This window comes from Saccoglossus kowalevskii, chromosome 14, assembly GCF_978046115.1.
Source record: "Saccoglossus kowalevskii chromosome 14, keSacKowa6.1, whole genome shotgun sequence".
Taxonomy (NCBI): Eukaryota; Metazoa; Hemichordata; class Enteropneusta; family Harrimaniidae; genus Saccoglossus; species Saccoglossus kowalevskii.
The window spans coordinates 32,961,778-32,986,484 of record NC_140654.1 but is presented as its reverse complement, the minus strand read 5'-3'; the positions used below and the strand labels follow the sequence as shown (position 1 = coordinate 32,986,484).

Here is a 24,707-nt window from a genome sequence, read left to right as displayed (position 1 = left end):
TCATTCAATTCACGCGCATGTGCAATTATTCTCGAATCAGTTATCGTTCGCTAGCAAACCAAACATTATATTTCCTCAGCGGTTTTTCCTAATTTTTATCATTACATTATGCGTGGTGTGAAAAGAAAGAGAGGTAGAAAGAAGATTCAGATGATTTCTATGTCGGAAGAGGCAAAAGCTACACTGAAGGCATCAGCCCGCCGAACGAAAAACAAAATCGATGTGAGCGTCCAAACGTGACTTTCCCTGAAGGCGTGAATCCGAGTTTCTGATTGACTGAGAGATTTTATTTTTAAATAATTGTTCTCAAAAAATAAACTGAGCATGTGAAGAATAATTTAACATTGTTCACAGTGATAACAGCTCATTGTCGAAACGGAGCTTACCCATTCACGCTAGTCACAATAAACATCATACTCTTGAATAGGCGTCAATGACTACGGTAAAACTTAGACTCTATATTAGGCATCAGGAATGATTGAAATGTCCGAAAATGACGCCAAAATACACCTTAAAAGTCCTATTTTTTTGTCTAAATCCCATCCCGAATTTACGGCAAAATCTGGTCCCTCAAATATGGGACACGTGAGCTTTGATTCTAACCGGATATATTGCACTGGGTCGGGGAGATACAAACTTTCGTGTATCTTTTGTCCAATGCTAGGTGCTAGGTGATGCGAGACAGCTTTGTTTGCAACCGGACGAACTCCGTTTAATTCAATGAAGCAAACAACTGACAATGCTAAAATAAATTGCAGAGGTACGCTAAAATTAATTGAAAACAAAGCAAATAATTTCAATGAAAAATAAATCACAGAGAGAGGTAACTTGATACATTAACAACTCCTTTGACGCGCTGACCGCTTCTCCGCGTCTGATGTTTTGTTTTTCTTGTCATAATACTTACTGATTGATGATTTTGTTTTGATTTTTGAGTTCTTTAGCCTGCAACTCGGCCACGACCTTTGCTTTTTCCCGTGAAAAATGGGGAAGTTTACGTCAATTTGACGGACATTCCATTTTTTTTAAACTAACGAGCACACTGTTTAGCACTCCTATTTTTTCATTTGCTGATTTCTATTCAGAAAAATTCGACCGCTCGAAAATGCACCTTAATTTTGCACTCATGTCATGTCAGATTTCCAACACAAATTATTTAAAACCGCTCGAAATTTTAAAACTTTTACGTTAGGAGCTGGAGCTCTCTCCTTGCAGCGACCGTCGCCGGTAGTACAACAGCATGTTTTGTACTAGTACATACATCCGTGCGCTGATTGTCTGCGACTGTCTTAGAAAATCCCTGAATAAGGCGTTACCAAAATCGGAAAAAATAAAAAAATTGCCTCCTTAAAAAACGAACATAATTCAAATATTTCTTTTAACAAATATGTTGCAGTGGGAAAATGGGATTGGAAACGCTGAACAAAACTTCTGTGCTTCGCGTTTCGATTCTAGGATTACGCGATTATTCATTATTGTGCGTTCGCTTCATGGAGTTGGTTCTAAATACTACATAAAAATCATCAAGGATAATTAATTTAATATCCCACTTTGTACTCTTCACGGTAAACCATAGGCTCTGAAATACTCGTAGATTTTTTATTGAAAATACATCGAAGAGAAGCCATGATGTTTTGATCGTGATAAAAAGTCACCTTCCTAGGACCGCCCCCTGTTCAATTATTCATGAGATGACGTCATGTTTACTGGGCATTGACACGTGTTTTTACCGACCCCATCAAAACACTGGTATGAATGACGTGTTTCTGATTTATATATTCAAGAGCAGTTGTTCTGGTCCAACAATTTTACATAAAATGTCTATGTCTATACGTTAACTTTCAATTTCAATAGTCTAGAAAGTATGACAAAGTATGACAAAGCAGTAATTCCCGGTTTAACGCGCAAATATGCAAATTAGCCTTTTTCTCGTCTTCTATTTTTGGTGAATTCTTGGGTTTTAAATTAAAATAGCTGATAGACGCTTTGGCCATTTGCCTCGAAATTTTCACACATTATTGACAAGGTGTTCCCCCTTCAAAATGCGTCCGGACAGTTTATTACGGCGAGTGGAACAAAAATAACAAGTCCGCAATTAACATGGATATATAAATTATGCAAAAATAGAAAAGAGTGAACTTTGAGGTCATGCTGTGCGACTTTGAAAGCCGTTAGAAAGATGAGTGGACGCATTTGAATTAGTAGTATACCTAGGTATCCAGTGATGTAATTTTACCCACAAACGGACTTGAAGTTTTTGAGCTATTTTTTTTTAAACCACTTTTGTCCAAAAAAGCATATTTTTGACCCAAAATCAAAAACGCATTCTGGATATTTAAAATAAAGACAAGTTTTACAAAGTTTGTATAATAAGCTTTCAGAAAATATATAACATGCTGGATATATAATACCATCTTCATTGTCTAATTACTCAATTAAAAAGCAAGCCAAATAAACTGCATCTCTACCTTAAAGTGATATATGTACCACTGTATGGAATGGTCACATAGTGTATTTAAGGTGATACCACTGTATGGAATGGTCACATAGTGTATTTAAAGTGATACCACTGTATGGAATGGTCACATAGTGTATTTAAAGTGATACCACTGTATGGAATGGTCACATAGTGTATTTAAGGTGATACCACTGTATGGAATGGTCACATAGTGTATTTAATGTGATACCACTGTATGGAATGGTCACATAGTGTATTTAAAGTGATACCACTGTATGGAATGGTCACATAGTGTATTTAAAGTGATACCACTGTATGGAATGGTCACATAGTGTATTTAAGGTGATACCACTGTATGGAATGGTCACATAGTGTATTTAAAGTGATACCACTGTATGGAATGGTCACATAGTGTATTTAAGGTGATACCACTGTATGGAATGGTCACATAGTGTATTTAAGGTGATACATGTACCACTGTATGGAATGATCACATAGTGTATTTAAGGTGATACCACTGTATGGAATGGTCACATAGTGTATTTAAACTGATACCACTGTATGGAATGGTCACATAGTGTATTTAAAGTGATACATGTACCACTGTATGGAATGGTCACTTAGTGTACATGTATTTAAGGTGATACCACTGTATGGAATGGTCACATAGTGTATTTAAAGTGATACCACTGTATGGAATGGTCACATAGTGTATTTAAGGTGATACCACTGTATGGAATGGTCACATAGTGTATTTAAAGTGATACCACTGTATGGAATGGTCACATAGTGTATTTAAGGTGATACCACTGTATGGAATGGTCACATAGTGTATTTAAGGTGATACCACTGTATGGAATGGTCACATAGTGTATTTAAGGTGATATCACTGTATGGAATGGTCACATAGTGTATTTAAAGTGATACCACTGTATGGAATGGTCACATAGTGTATTTAAAGTGATACCACTGTATGGAATGGTCACATAGTGTATTTAAGGTGATACCACTGTATGGAATGGTCACATAGTGTATTTAAAGTGATACCACTGTATGGAATGGTCACATAGTGTATTTAAGGTGATACCACTGTATGGAATGGTCACATAGTGTATTTAAGGTGATACCACTGTATGGAATGGTCACATAGTGTATTTAAGGTGATACCACTGTATGGAATGGTCACATAGTGTATTTAAGGTGATACCACTGTATGGAATGGTCACATAGTGTATTTAAAGTGATACCACTGTATGGAATGGTCACATAGTGTATTTAAAGTGATACCACTGTATGGAATGGTCACATAGTGTATTTAAGGTGATACCACTGTATGGAATGGTCACATAGTGTATTTAAAGTGATACCACTGTATGGAATGGTCACATAGTGTATTTAAGGTGATACCACTGTATGGAATGGTCACATAGTGTATTTAAGGTGATACCACTGTATGGAATGGTCACATAGTGTATTTAAAGTGATACCACTGTATGGAATGGTCACATAGTGTATTTAAAGTGATACCACTGTATGGAATGGTCACATAGTGTATTTAAGGTGATACCACTGTATGGAATGGTCACATAGTGTATTTAAAGTGATACCACTGTATGGAATGGTCACATAGTGTATTTAAAGTGATACCACTGTATGGAATGGTCACATAGTGTATTTAAAGTGATACATGTACCACTGTATGGAATGGTCACATAGTGTATTTAAGGTGATACCACTGTATGGAATGGTCACATAGTGTATTTAAAGTGATACCACTGTATGGAATGGTCACATAGTGTATTTAAGGTGATACCACTGTATGGAATGGTCACATATTGTATTTAAAGTGATACCACTGTATGGAATGGTCACATAGTGTATTTAAAGTGATACATGTACCACTGTATGGAATGGTCACATAGTGTACATGTATTTAAGGTGATACCACTGTATGGAATGGTCACATAGTGTATTTAAAGTGATACCACTGTATGGAATGGTCACATAGTGTATTTAAGGTGATACCACTGTATGGAATGGTCACATAGTGTATTTAAAGTGATACCACTGTATGGAATGGTCACATAGTGTATTTAAGGTGATACCACTGTATGGAATGGTCACATAGTGTATTTAAGGTGATACCACTGTATGGAATGGTCACATAGTGTATTTAAGGTGATATCACTGTATGGAATGGTCACATAGTGTATTTAAAGTGATACCACTGTATGGAATGGTCACATAGTGTATTTAAAGTGATACCACTGTATGGAATGGTCACATAGTGTATTTAAGGTGATACCACTGTATGGAATGGTCACATAGTGTATTTAAAGTGATACCACTGTATGGAATGGTCACATAGTGTATTTAAGGTGATACCACTGTATGGAATGGTCACATAGTGTATTTAAGGTGATACCACTGTATGGAATGGTCACATAGTGTATTTAAGGTGATACCACTGTATGGAATGGTCACATAGTGTATTTAAGTTGATACCACTGTATGGAATGGTCACATAGTGTATTTAAAGTGATACCACTGTATGGAATGGTCACATAGTGTATTTAAAGTGATACCACTGTATGGAATGGTCACATAGTGTATTTAAGGTGATACCACTGTATGGAATGGTCACATAGTGTATTTAAAGTGATACCACTGTATGGAATGGTCACATAGTGTATTTAAGGTGATACCACTGTATGGAATGGTCACATAGTGTATTTAAGGTGATACCACTGTATGGAATGGTCACATAGTGTATTTAAAGTGATACCACTGTATGGAATGGTCACATAGTGTATTTAAAGTGATACCACTGTATGGAATGGTCACATAGTGTATTTAAGGTGATACCACTGTATGGAATGGTCACATAGTGTATTTAAAGTGATACCACTGTATGGAATGGTCACATAGTGTATTTAAAGTGATACCACTGTATGGAATGGTCACATAGTGTATTTAAAGTGATACATGTACCACTGTATGGAATGGTCACATAGTGTATTTAAGGTGATACCACTGTATGGAATGGTCACATAGTGTATTTAAAGTGATACCACTGTATGGAATGGTCACATAGTGTATTTAAGGTGATACCACTGTATGGAATGGTCACATAGTGTATTTAAAGTGATACCACTGTATGGAATGGTCACATAGTGTATTTAAAGTGATACATGTACCACTGTATGGAATGGTCACATAGTGTACATGTATTTAAGGTGATACCACTGTATGGAATGGTCACATAGTGTATTTAAAGTGATACCACTGTATGGAATGGTCACATAGTGTATTTAAGGTGATACCACTGTATGGAATGGTCACATAGTGTATTTAAAGTGATACCACTGTATGGAATGGTCACATAGTGTATTTAAGGTGATACCACTGTATGGAATGGTCACATAGTGTATTTAAGGTGATACCACTGTATGGAATGGTCACATAGTGTATTTAAAGTGATACCACTGTATGGAATGGTCACATAGTGTATTTAAAGTGATACCACTGTATGGAATGGTCACATAGTGTATTTAAGGTGATACCACTGTATGGAATGGTCACATAGTGTATTTAAAGTGATACCACTGTATGGAATGGTCACATAGTGTATTTAAGGTGATACCACTGTATGGAATGGTCACATAGTGTATTTAAAGTGATACCACTGTATGGAATGGTCACATAGTGTATTTAAAGTGATACCACTGTATGGAATGGTCACATAGTGTATTTAAGGTGATACCACTGTATGGAATGGTCACATAGTGTATTTAAAGTGATACCACTGTATGGAATGGTCACATAGTGTATTTAAGGTGATACCACTGTATGGAATGGTCACATAGTGTATTTAAGGTGATACCACTGTATGGAATGGTCACATAGTGTATTTAAAGTGATACCACTGTATGGAATGGTCACATAGTGTATTTAAAGTGATACATGTACCACTGTATGGAATTGTCACATAGTGTATTTAAGGTGATACCACTGTATGGAATGGTCACATAGTGTATTTAAAGTGATACCACTGTATGGAATGGTCACATAGTGTATTTAAGGTGATACCACTGTATGGAATGGTCACATAGTGTATTTAAGGTGATACCACTGTATGGAATGGTCACATAGTGTATTTAAAGTGATACACGTACCACTGTATGGAATGGTCACATAGTGTATTTAAAGTGATACCACTGTATGGAATGGTCACATAGTGTATTTAAGGTGATACCACTGTATGGAATGGTCACATAGTGTATTTAAGGTGATACCACTGTATGGAATGGTCACATAGTGTATTTAAGGTGATACCACTGTATGGAATGGTCACATAGTGTATTTAAAGTGATACCACTGTATGGAATGGTCACATAGTGTATTTAAGGTGATACCACTGTATGGAATGGTCACATAGTGTATTTAAAGTGATACCACTGTATGGAATGGTCACATAGTGTATTTAAGGTGATACCACTGTATGGAATGGTCACATAGTGTATTTAAAGTGATACCACTGTATGGAATGGTCACATAGTGTATTTAAGGTGATACCACTGTATGGAATGGTCACATAGTGTATTTAAGGTGATACATGTACCACTGTATGGAATGGTCACATAGTGTATTTAAAATGATACCACTGTATGGAATGGTCACATAGTGTATTTCACACTAAAGTTAAGATTTATATTTTATAACAATATCTATATAATGAGTATACCTTCCAAGTTGTATTCAGCTTATTGATAAAATCAATGAGATCCAAAGATAATGCCTCATGGTTTGGTTTAATCTTAGCTTGACTGATGCACACCAAGGCACATAGAAACACCAGAACTGAATTCATCTGCAGAAACAATAACAGAGTATCAATTAATAACTTTACATTAGAAATTCCTAAGAATATACAGAACAATGTTTTGGTATGAAGCTGTGTTGTTTGTACCAACAATTAGAGTGTCTGGCTGCACATGCATGGAACCCTTTTAGGTTGGGTAGGTATGTCACGCTGAAAATCCATGGTTGGATTCATGATACATGTATCATTCAGGTTGGGCTAACTTTAGCAATGATAAAGTACTTAGACACAAATTTAGATTCAAATATAGTGGGTGGGGAAGGTGTTATATAATAAGTTTTTATCATGAATTGTATCACAAATCTAGAAATGCTACGGGATAAGAAAAAGGATTTCAAGATAAAGTTTACTTTTTCCTTTATTGAATTACGCATGCAGTAAGTATACTGTGAAAAACCTCTTGATCAAAAGTTTGGGAAATGCTTGATAATTGATAAAAGTAACTGATACTTGTATATGCGCCATTTTCAAACAATTAAGTCTATTAAGTTCCATGAAATACTTCATCAATAAATACTTAGTGATAAATTGGTGTCAAATTAAATAATTTAAGCATATCCACACATTGATTGTGTTTGATTACACATGTAAGACCAATGTAATGTCATACTTATGACTGTAATGTTTCAAATACGATTTTATAGTTTGCACTGTCGTCAAACTTATTTTTTATATTTGATTCCAGTATTTACCATGCATAGTGATAACAAATAAAAAGTTCAGGTCACACAGAACAAATATTTATTATCCAAACACTATTAATAAAAACAAAATAATGTAATTGCCAAACACTTCCATCTGTGACTTGTTTTAATGACAAGCATTCCTACAGTCAGCACCCACAAAAATGATCATACTATTCTGTCTCTGGTTGTATGTACAACACAATGTACTTAGACAATCACCATGATTTGGCAATAAAAAAATGTAATGGTAGCAAGTTTTAATAACAGAGCTTCTTTATACAAACAAAAGAAGTGTGTTAACTTCCTTACGATAAGCACAAGATTTTGTTTTCAATGTAAACTACGTTAGCACATAAGCTATTGTCAACTCTATGATTAATTAATTGTAAACTACGTTAGCACATAAACTATTGTCAACTCTATGATTAATTAATTGTAAACTACGTTAGCACATAAACTATTGTCAACTCTATGATTAATTAATTGTAAACTACGTTAGCACATAAACTTTTGTCAATTCTATGATACATAAACTATTGTCAACTCTATGATTAATTAATTGTAAACTACGTTAGCACATAAACTATTGTCAACTCTATGATTAATTAATTGTAAACTACGTTAGCACATAAACCATTGTCAACTCTATGATTAATTAATTGTAAACTATGTTAGCACATAAACTATTGTCAACTCTATGATTAATTAATTGTAAACTACGTTAGCACATAAGCTATTGTCAACTCTATGATTAATTAATTGTAAACTATGTTAGCACATAAACTATTGTCAACTCTATGATTAATTAATTGTAAACTACGTTAGCACATAAGCTATTGTCAACTCTATGATTAATTAATTGTAAACTACATTAGCACATAAACTATTGTCAACTCTATGATTAATTAATTGTAAATTACGTTAGCACATAAGCTATTGTCAACTCTATGATTAATTAATTGTAAACTACGTTAGCACATAAACTATTGTCAACTCTATGATTAATTAATTGTAAACTACGTTAGCACATAAGCTATTGTCAACTCTATGATTAATTAATTGTAAACTACGTTAGCACATAAACTATTGTCAACTCTATGATTAATTAATTGTAAACTACGTTAGCACATAAACTATTGTCAACTCTATGTTTAATTAATTGTAAACTACGTTAGCACATAAACTATTGTCAACTCTATGTTTAATTAATTGTAAACTACAATAGCACATAAGCTATTGTCAACTCTATGATTAATTAATTGTAAACTATGTTAGCACATAAACTATTGTCAACTCTATGATTAATTAATTGTAAACTACGTTAGCACATAAACTATTGTCAACTCTATGATTAATTAATTGTAAATTACGTTAGCACATAAGCTATTGTCAACTCTATGATTAATTAATTGTAAACTACATTAGCACATAAACTATTGTCAACTCTATGTTTAATTAATTGTAAACTACGTTAGCACATAAGCTATTGTCAACTCTATGTTTAATTAATTGTAAACTGCGTAAGCACATAAACTATTGTCAACTCTATGATTAATTAATTGTAAACTATGTTAGCACATAAACTATTGTCAACTCTATGATTAATTAATTGTAAATTACGTTAGCACATAAGCTATTGTCAACTCTATGATTAATTAATTGTAAACTACGTTAGCACATAAACTATTGTCAACTCTATGTTTAATTAATTGTAAACTACGTTAGCACATAAACTAATGTCAACTCTATGTTTAATTAATTGTAAACTACGTTAGCACATAAACTATTGTCAACTCTATGTTTAATTAATTGTAAACTACGTTAGCACATAAACTTTTGTCAACTCTATGATTAATTAATTGTAAACTACGTTAGCACATAAACTATTGTCAACTCTATGTTTAATTAATTGTAAACTACGTTAGCACATAAACTATTGTCAACTCTATGATTAATTAATTGTAAACTACGTTAGCACATAAACTTTTGTCAATTCTATGATACATAAACTATTGTCAACTCTATGATTAATTAATTGTAAACTACGTTAGCACATAAACTATTGTCAACTCTATGTTTAATTAATTGCAAAAATGAATAAAATTTGCCTAATCTTACCATAGACAGTAAACTGTATATATACTGTGGAATACTTTATTTTCGCTGGATTTAATTTTCGCTGAAAAGGTTTTTTGGGCGTTTTGCTTGGAATTTATTTTCACTGATTTTTGATGAGATTAATGTAAAATATAGGAAAAATGTATATTTGCTGGATTTTATTTTCACTGAATCATCCCTTCAGCGAAAATAAATTCCAAGCGAAAATAAAGTATTCTACAGTATATTGAATTTGTGAGTTTGACCTTTCACCTTTACATTAATCAACCGGTTGAAAACCGGGCCAAAAAATCGACAGGCAACCCCAACACATCAAGGGCGCCTTTTGATACAAAAATTGCTTAGATCTTGAAACAATTTACGAAAATCTGGAAATTATGAGTCAACAAGATCGGCTCGACCGTGACAATGGGGGTCAAAACGAACATGCCCGTATACTCCAACAATGTGGGAGTAACCCCTGCCTCCCTTCCGGTAGGGTCATTCCAGTTTTTATCCACACCCCTCTACGGATGGATATTAAGGTTATGACACCCTATGGATTCAAATCCACTATTTAGGTGTCAGATTTTTGTTAACTAACACACCCCCTGGAAATTACTGATTTGACGTATACGGATGGGTATGTGAAAAAATTATACCCCTCGGATACACACAAAAACAGGACCCCCTCGGGAAAAAAAGCTGTTTGACTTGCAAGTGGCCTACTTGGGTCTTCTAATTATAAAAAAGAAATTGGTGAATTGGGATGGTATGTTGCGAAGAGCAGTGCAGTTGGAAGGAGTCAATGATTTTTTTGGAAGGGGGGTCTGCACCACTAGAGTGATGTCATAATATTATGACGTCACCTTGAGGGATGTGTGTGTCCCACATTGTTTTGTGCACCTGATTTGCAAATTGGTCCGAAAATTAGTTGAATGACTTTTGTCATTGGTGTTGATTTTTTTTTATTGTGATATGTCTCGACTAATTGCAATGTAGAAGTAGGTTCAACTGAATGGTCAGGTAATTTGCAGACTGAATCACAAATCATGTGTATGAAGCAATATGGCGCTCAGTGTAAATGCAAAAATATACATCTAGAGTGCATATATACATGTAGAGTGTTGTATACCGGATAACAACATTTTTTTATTGCTCATAATTTGCTTTATACATAAAAGCAAGCAAGGTCTAATGACTATTGGTAAAACTTTAATACACAGGTTTACTGCTTTGGATTTAATGTCACAAAAACATTAATTTAAAGTTGTATATATTATGTTTTATATTTAGTTGAAAGCCCTTTGTAAATAGGTTAATTTGACCCCCTTAACTAAATCCAAAAACAAAATCCAGGACAACATCTATGGGTTTTGCCTGAAAAATGGCCAAGTTATTTAAGTTAGGAAAACAACTTAAATCCCATGATCCAACAGTGAGTAACTTACCAACATTGGCCTGTGGAGTCTGGCTGCACATTAAAAGCGTAAACTAAGCGAAACTTAGCGAAAAAGTATTGTGATAACAGTAGAACCTGCCAGCAGTACAAAATTTAATAGTTTATTTACAATGTTGAATTGAGACTCCCTAACTCAAACCAACTGTTTTCAGGCATTATAATGTACATGTATGCTGTATAGTAAAACATATTTCTGAAAAGAGGAAATGATCAATTTTCAACAAAAATTAAAACATAATACAACTTTAAAACCTAAATGTTCATATGTCAAAAGTTTGATAACTATAATTGTGAACAGTCCTCAATATTTTTGCCCTGAAATATTGAACCATTTTGGTGTGACAAAAGTTAACCAATTAATACATAATGTATGTATTTATGTATTGTCAACTTCAGCTAAGGGTAGGCATGGGTAGACACACTATGGACGCATACGTAGATGACAACTCTCTCACTTTAAATGTCAGTGCATGAACTCTGGAGGTCATTGCCCATTGTCGCATGTAATTCAAACATGTGGTTATCAGTTGAAATGTACATGAATAATGTAATCGAAGTGCGCTGCCCAGAGTTTATTATATTATAGTAAAATTTAAACATTGCGCATGATATGGTATGTTATTGTATGGTTTAAATTGCATATTCACTTCATTTCGAATAAAATAATTCACAATAGGAACATCAATGAAGTATTTAAAATATTTTCCCGACATTCGGTAGACACCTGACTACTATCTTTTTCAATGATTTAAATGCGCACATGTGTAAGTTTGCGTAATTATTACGAATGCAACATTATCAAGTCGGTAATATTGAGATACTCACAGACCCAATACTCCGGGTCAGTACCCTAACAATTGTAAAAATAACTTGAGTTTGCGTAATTATTATGAAAGCAATTACAATGTTGAAATATTCAGAGCCGATACAATATTGTAAACAAAATTGCGTAATTAGAAAAGCCAGTACAGAGTTGTGTACAAGTTGCGTAATTACAGTACCGTCGGATATCATAACAATTTTACAAGAACGACACACGAGGCAAGAACGAAAAGGGTTGCTAAGGTAACGTGCCAAACTTTGGTCAACATACACTTGATGTCAGCATCGCAGCGCAGCAAGTTTCGCAAAGAAGTACTTGAATTCAATTGCGCCCAAAAATTATGTCGCTGATCACTCAGTTGTCGCGGCATATGTTGTACACAATTTTGACTTCGGCTTTTTTTTCTAAATGCATGTTCTTGTTCACGTAAAATGCGACCTCTCACCAATGTATTAAAACACTTTGAATTTATACTTTGTGTGATTAAACATTAAACTTTCTAAACATTATCTGAGACCATGCATGATGTATATTCACAAAATCATATTTTATATTATGTACGACTTTCATTCCAAGGCTCAAGCAAATAAAACAAATGTTCTTCTGCCAACTATTATAGACTAGTTTCCAAGCTTTTGACTAAGCCAAATTTATTTAATTTTCCATTGGAAATTTTTGTGATCTTTGTAATTTCCCAGTCCTTTGTGTTCATTCATGGTCTTGACAATAAATGTGAATTGCCGTGCGAGCCTACCATACATGACCGTGTATGTAAGGGTGCCTCTACAGGGTAGTTGCCTGTGGAAAAGGTGAGATGCAGTTTTGTATATATGCCACTTGCACGTACGCCCAAATCAGACTTGTGCATGGCATTCTAATGATAACCTGCGCACAAACCAGACTTACGCGTGTGAATAAAATAGAGTTGGAATAATGGGAATGAACGTGAAGCTTTCTAATTATGCCAGCCAGTAAAATACAGAGATTTCAAATATTATAAATAAAATGTATACAAGTGTTGTAATGTCCGATGTAATAGCCACATGTCGAGTTGAGTTTATTTTAATTTATAATGTTACATGTAACTATTCCAGTTCATGGATGCCAATGAAATTTGAGAACAACTGAAATGTACAAGCAAGTCAGACTCTTTTAAATGAATGTATCAAGTATACACATGAATTATTTGCCCCAACACATTGGTTTATTCTTTATTCTAAGTTGCGACTGATATGTTTGTGTGGGCTTGATCGGCACAGTCGCAGTGTGACAGGTCAAATGTATTCACATTCTAATTAGCCTTGTAATTTACTTTGCGCATGCGCAGTGGTGCTCAACTTGACATCCAGTCAGTTGGTCACTGAGATTTGCGGCGTGAACATCGCTTTGAAACCACTGAGGGACGACAACCCGTGCAGTACTTCCCCCATCTACTTTCCACGTTTATGAATTCACTTTCGGTAAGAGGATAGCTAATATTTCAAACGTATTTTGTAGCAAATTTAGTGTAAACATTGTATATTTTGTTAACTAGCAAAACACGAGTAGGAGCGTGTACGCCACCGTGTACCCATTGTTTGCACGGAACAACGTTGAAAGCCCATTACACTTGTTCATAGTGGTAATTAGTTATTTGGGATACATAAACTTATTATGAATTGTTCATTTTTCTTATTGTATTTGCGTAATATTTATGTAATATTTATGTATATATTTGTGGAATTGTAGTTTTTTCTAAATGAGAACTGTCCGAGTTTGTGGCACTGTTTAAATGTGCGAATTGTAAGGATTTAAGTTTAGCAGTTATCACGACTCGTTTATTTGTTCTAAATTATTGTAGGTGTGTTTGCGTGTAAAAAGAAACTATGTAATCACATAGGGCGTTACTGAATTGTACTGGTTGGGGTGAGTTTATATACGCTACTCTAGTGCAATATTATTTCTTTGACTCGCATTATATGTTATTTATTTATATTCATGAAAAAAGGAAGTCTCTATGCGTCGACTTAAGTCTATTGAGAGGCATGATTCAGTTTATTGTGTATTTCGTACATTCAGTACTTACATAGTAGCTAAACTATTCTATTTTGATATCATGGTTTCTACTTGGAATTATGATCTCCATACCTCCAATGACATTGTATTAATCTTGACTATTTATTGTATTTATATAGGTTTCAGTCGTGTTAACTTTCATAGTTGCTCATATTGGAAATTAAAAGAACGCATGGTGACTTCACATCTGCCTGGTGTCATATTTTCTGCGTTACATTTGGCGTAGTCGGCAGGAATTCCAATCAACAACCCCAACCATGGAGCGACGTCAAGGAGATACTGTGAGTACATGTTCAAGAAAGTGAGAATATGGTCCAAGTGTTGAAGTTTGCCCAGTGAAGACGAATTTGTGGCAAAGAAGGCATTAAATGTATATCTGACTGAGTTAGCGTTAAGCTAGCATTTTAAAAATGTTTATGATATAGTATATATTTTTGTATTGGGTGATATATATTTATATGTGTATACGCTGTATATTCATCAGTGCCAATTTGTTTAATGTTGTGCGTATTGTAAAGTTTATTTTTGCGTTGACTATTTTGATGTAATATGGCGGCAGAGGAGAAAATCCACGAGCTGGAACAACAGGTAGAGGCTCTTAAGCTTGCTGTCAGTAAGCAGGAGGGTGAAGCTGCTGCTGCAGTTTCAGATGCCAAATTAGCGCACGATGAAATTCGGCGTCTGGTTGACAAAGAAAGTCGGTCAGCGGAAAATGAAGAATATAGCAGTCAAAGTTCTGGTGAACGTATGGTTTATTTGACCCAAGCAAGACGACTTGACCGATTTAGAGGTAGGCCAGAGAAACCCATGGATTTGGCTATTGATGAATGGATTGAAGATGCCTAAGCCATACTTGCTACCAGGAAACTTGACGGGAGGGAAAAAGCTGCCTTTATTATTGAACACTTAGCAGGAGAAGCTCGCCGTGAAGTGCTTGGTAGGGGAGAAGCGGTGAAGGATGATCCTGAAAAGATCTTTGCAGTATTGGTCAGAGTATTTGGAGATGGCGATAGCCTACCTCAGTTACAGCAACGTTTCTTTACATATAGACAAGGGGAAAGGGAAGATTTGGTTTCATGCTCTCTCAAGCTGGTTGATTTATATGATCGAATGGTAAAACTAGATTCTTCTCTTAAAGCTGTCAGAGAAAGTCAGCTTAAAAGTCGTTTGGCTGAAGCTGTTCGTGACGGAAATGTTTCTATGGAGCTGAGGCGTTTAACTAGTGATCATCCAGATTACACATTCTTTGAGGCCCAGGACCACATCATGAAATTGATGGGGTATGGAAGCAAGACGTCCAAAGTTAAATCAGATGCTACCCTTCACGAAGTATCTATGGATAGTGAACTGAAGGACACCGTGAAGAAATTGAGTGAGCAGATGGCTGCCCAACAAGAGCAAATAGAGTCTCTGCTAAAGCTTGTGCAGCCTGGTGTAAGGGAGCAGCCACCTTACCAGAATAAACCGAAATCTGGATGCTGGTACTGTAATGCACCAGACCATTTTCGCCGGGATTGTCCTAAAAAACGTGGTGCACAGGGCGACAGTTCAAAATTGTCCTCTAAAGGAGTCCATGATTTAAACAAGTAGTGCCTACTGCCGAGAGCCATGTGGTGGGTGGATGTGAAACGGAAGGCTCAGTAATACACAAAGTTGTGGGACATTGTCCAGAGCTTACTGTGAAGTTGGGACAGACAGAAATCGGGAGTTTGTTGGATACTGGTGCTCAGGTGTCTACAGTTACAGAAGACTTCTTCAAGGAGCACTTCGCTCATGAAGGACAGTTAATAGATGTAACATCCTTCATCCGCATATCTGGTTCCCAAGGTTTGGAAGTACCCTATTTAGGTTATGTTGAGCTTCCACTATCAGTATTTGGACAAACATTCCACAATTTAGGATTCTTGGTTGTCAGTGATCCTGTCAATACACCCATTGCAGAGCACAAAAGGATGATTCCTGGTGTACTTGGTTCTAATGTATTTCGTGACATAAGACAGAAATTAGTTAACAAATTTGGCAATAATTTCGTACCAATTTTAATGCAATCAGTAGACGAAGAAGAACGCAAACTTTTACATGTACTTGAACTTTATCAGTCAATAGCATTGAACCAAGAGACGAGAATGGTTGACACCGAGGGAATGTCTGTGAGAGTTGCTGGAAAGAAACCAATTTTAATTCCTGCTCGAACTCTTAAGGTTATTCAAGGGTCCGTGAGGCCAGCAAAGAGAGGGCAAACATATCATGCCTTACTTGAGAGAAATGTTGCTCGGGTTGCTAAATTACAGAATGGAGTTTCCATGGGAGCAGCGTATGTCTCTGTGAATGATAATGGAAGAGTACCAATTCAAGTTGCCAATTTTAGTGATACTGATGTGCATTTGTTACCCAGAACCCCGATTGGAGAACTAAAGTCAGCCACTGTGGAGCCCAGACTTCAATTTTATATCATAAATGAGAATGAAGTGGAAGTGAAAGATGTGTCTGCAGATAACCCTGCCTTGTCATTGGTGACTGATATTCTGGCAAGAATGGATCTTGGTAATTCTCTTGATGACGCCAGACAGAAAGAGCTGCACAAGGTGATAAGCAAGCACCGACACGTCTTTAGCCAAGATGAAAATGACATTGGTTATTGTGATGTGGTGAAACATAGAATAGTCACTATCGATGATAAACCAGTGAAAGTACCATATAGAAGAGTACCACCACACCAGTGGGGTGAAGTGAGGGATTACCTCCAAAAGTCATTGGAAAGAGGTGTAATCTGAGAGTCGTGTAGCCCTTATGCCTCACCAATAGTTCTAGTCAGAAAAAAAGATGGCAAGTTGAGATTATGCGTAGATTATCGTGCGCTTAACGCCAAAACTCGCAAGGATGCATATCCTTTGCCGAGAATTGAAGAAGCACTCGATGTTCTGAAGGGGGCAAAATATTTCTGCAGTTTAGATCTTGCCCATGGATACCACCAAATTCCTATGGCAGAAGAGGATGTGGAAAAAACAGCCTTCAGAACTGGGACAGGAGGTCATTACGAGTTTTTACGTATGCCGTTTGGCTTATGTAATGCAAGTGGCACGTTTATGAGGTTGATGGACAAAGCATTTGGGGACCTAAATTTTCAAACCCTTTTAGTCTATCTTGACGACATTTTAATATTTGGTGCAACTTTCGAAGAGACACTATTAAGACTGGACACTGTGCTTTCTCGCTTGGCTAGTCTAAACTTAAAAGTTAAACCTGAAAAATGTCAACTCTTTAGAGAAAAGGTGAGGTATTTAGGTCATGTGATATCAAGTGACGGCACCTCCCCTGATCCGGAGAAACTACGTGCTGTTCAGGAGTGGTCTCGCCCAGAGACGGAACGTGACCTTCGTGGGTATCTTGGCCTCTCCGGATATTATAGAAGGTTCATCAAGGGGTATGCAAAGATAGCCGCCCCACTACACAACTTGTTGAAAGGAGGGAAGAATGACATGAAGTATGGAAAGAAAAAATCCAAGGATTCGTCAATGAAAATCAAGCTGCTATGGGACGCTTCTTGTGAGGAGGCTTTTGTTGCAATTAAGAATGCCCTAACTAGTGCACCCGTACTAGGTTACCCAGACTTCCATAAACCCTTTGTAGTCGAAACAGATGCCAGTTTGAATGGCCTTGGTGCCATACTTTCTCAAAATCAAGAGAATGGAACTGTAGTCTTGGCGTATGCCAGTCGTAGCTTGAAGACGAATGAAAGAAATATGCAAAACTACTCCAGCATGAAGTTGGAACTTTTGGCATTAAAGTGGGCCATTACCCAGAAGTTTAGAGACATATTAGTTGGAGCAGAGTTCACGGTGTATACTGACAATAACCCACTAAGTTTTGATGGGGGTGGTGGATTGACGAACATTTCAACGACTGAGGGCAGTATTGCATTAGCTAACTAAATACGTAACAGATGTAGAATTCCGTGTTAAAATAGTTTTCAGGTGTGATCCTGATAGAAGTAAACACGGAAACAATAATGGAATACAAAACTGAGTACGAAGAAAGCCTATGTCGATACAGCACTCAAATGTATCCGTGATTGGATTATTCACTAGTGTGATGGTGCTGTTTCGGGTTCTATGTTGAACCCTTCATCAGTCGGAACAGTACTTGACCGAATCGTTCGATTAAATTAGCTTTCAGAATGTTCGACGTTATTACTTTCATTATACAATTTAGTTAAAATGGAAAGTAATTCTTCGTCGTTTGGTGTGTCATTTTTCATGAGTTTGTCAGTACGTAGACTAGAACTTGTGAGTTTATCTTTCAAGTTAATATTTCTACGAAATGCAATAAGGGGGGGATTTGGAAAAATGTTACACAGTAACAAATCATTCCGAATTAAATCCCAGTTTTTTAATAGGGCTCTTTTGAGCCTGTACCCTTGTATATATGGGTTGAACGTAGTTGTGAATATTGTTTGCCCTTCATTATAGGGCATTGATTCTCGTAAATGTGAGATACGATTGTCATGTTCATTAATTGAAGAGTATCTTTCGATATCGTTATTTGTGTAATCTCTTTCACGCAATTTTTCAATAAATAAATTACGTTTATGTAAGAAATCGTTTGCATTATTACATGTACGAGCATATCGAATAGTTTCGCCTTTAATAAAACCTTTGAATACTGATGTAGGGTGACAGGAATTACGTTTCAAATATTGAAACGTTTCCGTTGTCTTGGTGTGCGTTTTCATGTCTAGTATATTCAGATCAAGGAAGCGTTGTCCTTTATATAGGTCAAGGTACGTGACTTGTGTCATTGAGTATTCAAATGTGAGCTGGTATTTATCATGAAGCATATTAGCATCCTGAATAAATTTGTGTAATTCAGGTATGGTACCATTGAATACCATGAAAATGTCATCTCGAAAACGATACCATGTTTTGATATAACGAGCACCAAATAGTAAAATCTAATTTTCCAGTAGGTGGAATGTAATGTCGGCAATCTCAGGTGAAGACGGTGATCCCATGCTAACTCCACATGTTTGGGTATAATACTCATTATTAAACTCGAATGTATTTCTTTTCAGAATGATTTCAAGGAGTTTAATTATATATTCCCCAGGTAGTGGTTTCAAAGGACTGTCACTGTGATTGTAATTCGATTGCATTGCATTAGCGGTTGCTCGGATCGCTTCTTCATGAACAGTATTAGTATACATTGATACGACATCCAAGGTTACTAGGACGTTATTATCAGATACTTGTATATTTTCGATTAATAAAATCTGTAGTATCTTTGATATAAGTATGTTGTCTTTTGACGATTGGAATTAAAAAGTGGTCAATCAATTCTGATATTTTCTCTGTGGGACCAGAGCAACCACTGATTATCGGTCTACCAACAAATATACTGCCCTCTGGTGGTGGTTTGTGTACTTTAGGCAATAAATACCACCGGGGCGTTCTAACTGTGTAGTTAAATGGGTCTGTATATTTATACGTGTCGTAATCGATTAAATCCAGATTGTACATTTCTGTAACGAGCTCATGGACCGAATTAGACGTGACTATAGTATCGTTACCACCAATTTTAGTGTAGTATTGTTCGTTGTTTAATTGACGAAGGCTTTCATATATATAGTCAGTTGTATTCATGATTGCAATACCACGACCTTTGTCGAATGGTTTTATTACAATTGTGTTATCATGATGTAATCTATTTATTGCTGCTCTTTCGGCAGAATTCATGTTTTGTTTGGGTTTATTGGTAGTGATTTTGGATATCTCAACTTTAGTTGCCTCAATGTAATTTTCGAGGCTACTATTATTCGAGTCTGGTGGGTTCCATGTTGATTTCATTTTGAAAGGATGTTGTTGAGATTGTTTATTGCGCATTAAATATTTAATACGCATTCTCCTAGATAGCATAGACATGTCATTGAGCAGAGTGTGATAGGTTGGCTTAGGTGGGGTTGGTATAAATTTGAGTCCGTTGCCAAGGGCAATGATCTCTATTGGGGTCAGGATTCTACTCGAAAAATTCCGAATAAAACCTGAGACCAACCGAGCTTGATCAACCAACCGTTTATTTTTAGCCATTTTAGCATTGTATTTCTTTATTCGTTTGCATCTTGCAATGTGTTTCTTACGTGAGAAGTGTCTATTGCATTTTGTGTTATTGATTGTATGGACAGAATCCATAGTAATAACGGTAGTTCTCTTTTTGGAGGATGTGGTGGCCCTAAAAAGGGCCGTTTGGTTTGTGTGCCGAAGCACTAATTTATTCGAGGTTAGGAGTACGTTTCCTACCCTTTCGGGGGTCCTGTACTCTTTTCCTCATTTGTTTGAGGAATTGCCTCAATTTATTGACCGCCAGTGTATACTGACAATAACCCACTAAGTTACCTGCAAACGTCAGCTAAATTGGGCGCAACAGAAACTCGGTGGGCAGCCGAACTAGCACAATTCAATTTTGTAATCAAGTACCGATCAGGCAAGAGCAATAAGAGTGCTGATGCTTTGAGCAGAAAAAATGACCATGGCATTGAACCACAAACCGTGAGGTTTTAACAAGTTAGTGGTCATGTTATTCATAGTTGCATCCCGAGAGAATATGTATCCACACAGGTTCCAAGTGAACTTCAAACACAGATGTGTCAGTTGACATCAGACCTACTACTTGATGAAGTTTGTGTACGGTCACAAGTAATAGAGCCGGAGTCAACATCCACCTACCCTTCTATTTCGAAACATGATCTGTCAAAAATGCAGAGGGTAGACGAAGTGATTAGTAGGTTCCGTCATTATTGGGACAGTAAGCATCCCCCAACAACAAGACAGCTGATGCAAGAATCTAGATCGACTAGAAAACTACTTCGAAACTGGAAGAGGTGCAGGGAGGAAGACTGTGTTCTTTACCGTGTTGTGCATGATGCTGGTCAAGAGGTCAAACAGCTGATACTTCCAGAATCACTAAAGCCCCAACTATTTGTAGCCATTCATGACAGCGTTGGGCACCAAGCCACTGAAAAAACGGCAGCCCTCGCCAGAAGTCGATGCTATTGGCCAGGCATGCTGGCAGAAATTGCTGAATACTGTCAGAATTGTACTCGATGTATCCTGGCCAAAGCAGGTAGGAAAGTCCATCCTACTATGGGATCTTTAACGGCCAAGAAACCCTTAGAAGTTCTTGCAATGGATTTTACTGTACTTGAACCTGGTATTAATGGGATAGAAAATGTATTGGTATTAACAGATGTATTTACGAAATTCACCCAAGCAATTCCTACGCGTGACCAGAAAGCCAGTACAGTTGCTCATGTGTTAGTTCGAGATTGGTTCTTGAGGTTTGGAGTTCCACACAGAATCCACAGCGATCAAGGTCGCAATTTCGAAAGTAAAATTATACAGGCGTTGTGTGCACTTTATGGAATTGCGAAGAGTAGGACTACTCCCTACCATCCAGAGGGTAATGGCCAATGTGAAAGATTCAATAGGACATTACATGATAGACTCCGCACTCTTCCTCCAGAGAGAAAGCGTTGATGGCCTGAGTTGTTACCCGAAATCATTTACGCCTATAACTGTACTCCACATTCCTCAACTGGGTATTATCCACATCATTTGTTCTTTGGTAGAGAGCCTGTTCTCCCTGTTGACCATGTTCTTGGCACAGAAAACAGTGATGACATTGGAAATGGTCAAGTTGAGGATTGGATTTCCAAGCATCATGAACGATTGATGGGTGCATTTGAGAAAGCGTCCGAGAAAAGCGAGAAAGAAGTGTTGCGAAGGAAAGTTAGAAATGATAGAGATGCAAAAAACACTGATCTACCAATTGGCGCGAGAGTTTTTTTACGCAATAGAAGTGTTAAAGGTCGCAACAAAATACAAGACGCATGGAACTCTACACCCCATAAGGTGGTGAAGCAATTGGATACTGGAGGCAACACCTACATGTATGTGGTAGAACCACTAGATGGAGATGGACCAAGAAAAACCGTGCATAGAGGTGAACTTTTAGACTCCCGAAGCCTGGTGAAAGATGTACACACAAAAAGTGGTAATGAAAAACATGACGTAACAGATGAGTATGGTGATAATGTGAGTGAAGATTCGAGTGAGGATGAGTATGTATCGGAAAATCGGAGGTATCGAAAATACATTCTCACAGACGGACCGGAACAGGAAGTCAGCAGAAAACAAAAGATTTTTTCCTTAGCGTGGGGGGAATTTGGTTAGCGTGGGGGAAAACAGAGGTGTTAATCCGGTCATGGCAACGTTTGAGGGATCGTGACGTAGCTCCGACTGTGAGAATGTAATGATTACGCAGCCCACTCTCGCTGATCGTGATTTTGGGTTATTTTTTGCATTTTATTTGAGACGTTCGTTTTTGGATGATTCGAGACAAAATGTTCAGGGAAGTAACAAAATAACTGGCATTAGTTTGGAGAGGACTCTCTTGCCGAAAATAATCAAAATTGAAGTCGAATGGATTAGTTCCACAAACTTGTGCGATCAACTTGTCTTACAGCAAAGTGAAGTCTACGTGACCCGCCTGACCCAAATATTTAAATTAGCTATTTGTGAGAATTGAAAATAATCTGAACTGGTACCAATCAGAAAATGCCTTGTAACAGGCCTGGGCTTTCGTGAATGATTTCGTCTCTCCGATTGGTCACAGGAAATTATTTTTAATACATGTAATTGTTACTTTCTCGGTATCGTTTCGTATTTGGTTATATAGGGGTGGGGCTATAGTTTGACCCTGTTTGCGTGGACTGTGAAGTACGTGAATATCATTATAAGCTGGCTTGATTATGAAACAGGAAATATAAACCAAAGCTGTACTGTCAGACGTCTAGCGCAATTAAAACAATGCCCAAGTACCCAAGCTGTACAAATCTATAGAAAAACGTGTTTTTATTTATTGTTTTTGCCTTAAATACAAGTGATTGGGCATCATTTTTATCATTCGTTCCATGCTTCCTTTGCAAGTATGTCCTCTCCTGTCACTGCTGGTCAGATCAATTCTATCCGAAACTATTTTATATTGTCACCAAATCAACCACCACGCCAGCCACAGCCACGCAAGTTATTCCTAGTTTTCAAGAAAAAAGTTTGCCGTACCAAACTTGGTAAACAATTGTACAAGTGATTCGAGTGTTGGGTCAGACACTGAGAGTGCTACCAAATCCGACTTCAGGCATCGCTACGCATTGTCAGTGAAACGTGACTTCAGGCATTGCTACACATTGTCGATGAAACGTCGAATCGTCGTATTTATTTGACATTTGTTATTCCCATAACAGTATTTTTACAGAATAAATTAATTGCAATGATACATCATTAATAATTACTTGTCTGTTTTGGTTGTGTGTGTGTTTGCCTATCCCCTTCCCTATTTCACATTGAAAACTGGGTATTATCCACATCATTTGTTCTTTGGTAGAGAGCCTGTTCTCCCTGTTGACCATGTTCTTGGCACAGAAAACAGTGATGACATTGGAAATGGTCAAGTTGAGGATTGGATTTCCAAGCATCATGAACGATTGATGGGTGCATTTGAGAAAGCGTCCGAGAAAAGCGAGAAAGAAGTGTTGCGAAGGAAAGTTAGAAATGATAGAGATGCAAAAAACACTGATCTACCAATTGGCGCGAGAGTTTTTTTACGCAATAGAAGTGTTAAAGGTCGCAACAAAATACAAGACGCATGGAACTCTACACCCCATAAGGTGGTGAAGCGATTGGATTCTTACTTTTGTTGCTATAAACTGATGGAAACACTGTATTTCTAAGGATGCAATAAATTATCTTTATTATTATTACTGGAGGCAACACCTACATGTATGTGGTAGAACCACTAGATGGAGATGGACCAAGAAAAACCGTGCATAGAGGTGAACTTTTAGACTCCCGAAGCCTGGTGAAAGATGTACACACAAAAAGTGGTAATGAAAAACATGACGTAACAGATGAGTATGGTGATAATGTGAGTGAAGATTCGAGTGAGGATGAGTATGTATCGGAAAATCGGAGGTATCGAAAATACATTCTCACAGACGGACCGGAACAGGAAGTCAGCAGAAAACAAAAGATTTTTTCCTTAGCGTGGGGGGAATTTGGTTAGCGTGGGGGAAAACAGAGGTGTTAATCCGGTCATGGCAACGTTTGAGGGATCGTGACGTAGCTCCGACTGTGAGAATGTAATGATTACGCAGCCCACTCTCGCTGATCGTGATTTTGGGTTATTTTTTGCAT

General features: G+C 36.8%; 1 protein-coding gene and 1 long non-coding RNA gene across 2 annotated transcripts in view; one reads left to right on the top strand and one right to left on the bottom strand.

The window, feature by feature from the left end:
- The window catches only part of LOC100373078 (cathepsin B-like), an 80,062-nt gene that overhangs the window by 52,593 nt on the left and 2,762 nt on the right, over positions 1-24,707 (bottom strand). The window contains exon 2 of the mRNA XM_085508165.1: positions 7,203-7,328. Coding sequence (XP_085364291.1) covers positions 7,203-7,328 — 126 coding nt within the window. The remainder of the gene's footprint in view (positions 1-7,202; positions 7,329-24,707) is intronic.
- LOC144344409 (uncharacterized) lies at positions 13,777-14,874 on the top strand. The gene is made up of 3 exons (XR_014931574.1): positions 13,777-13,868; positions 14,249-14,313; positions 14,583-14,874. It is a non-coding gene; the product is annotated as an uncharacterized LOC144344409 (long non-coding RNA).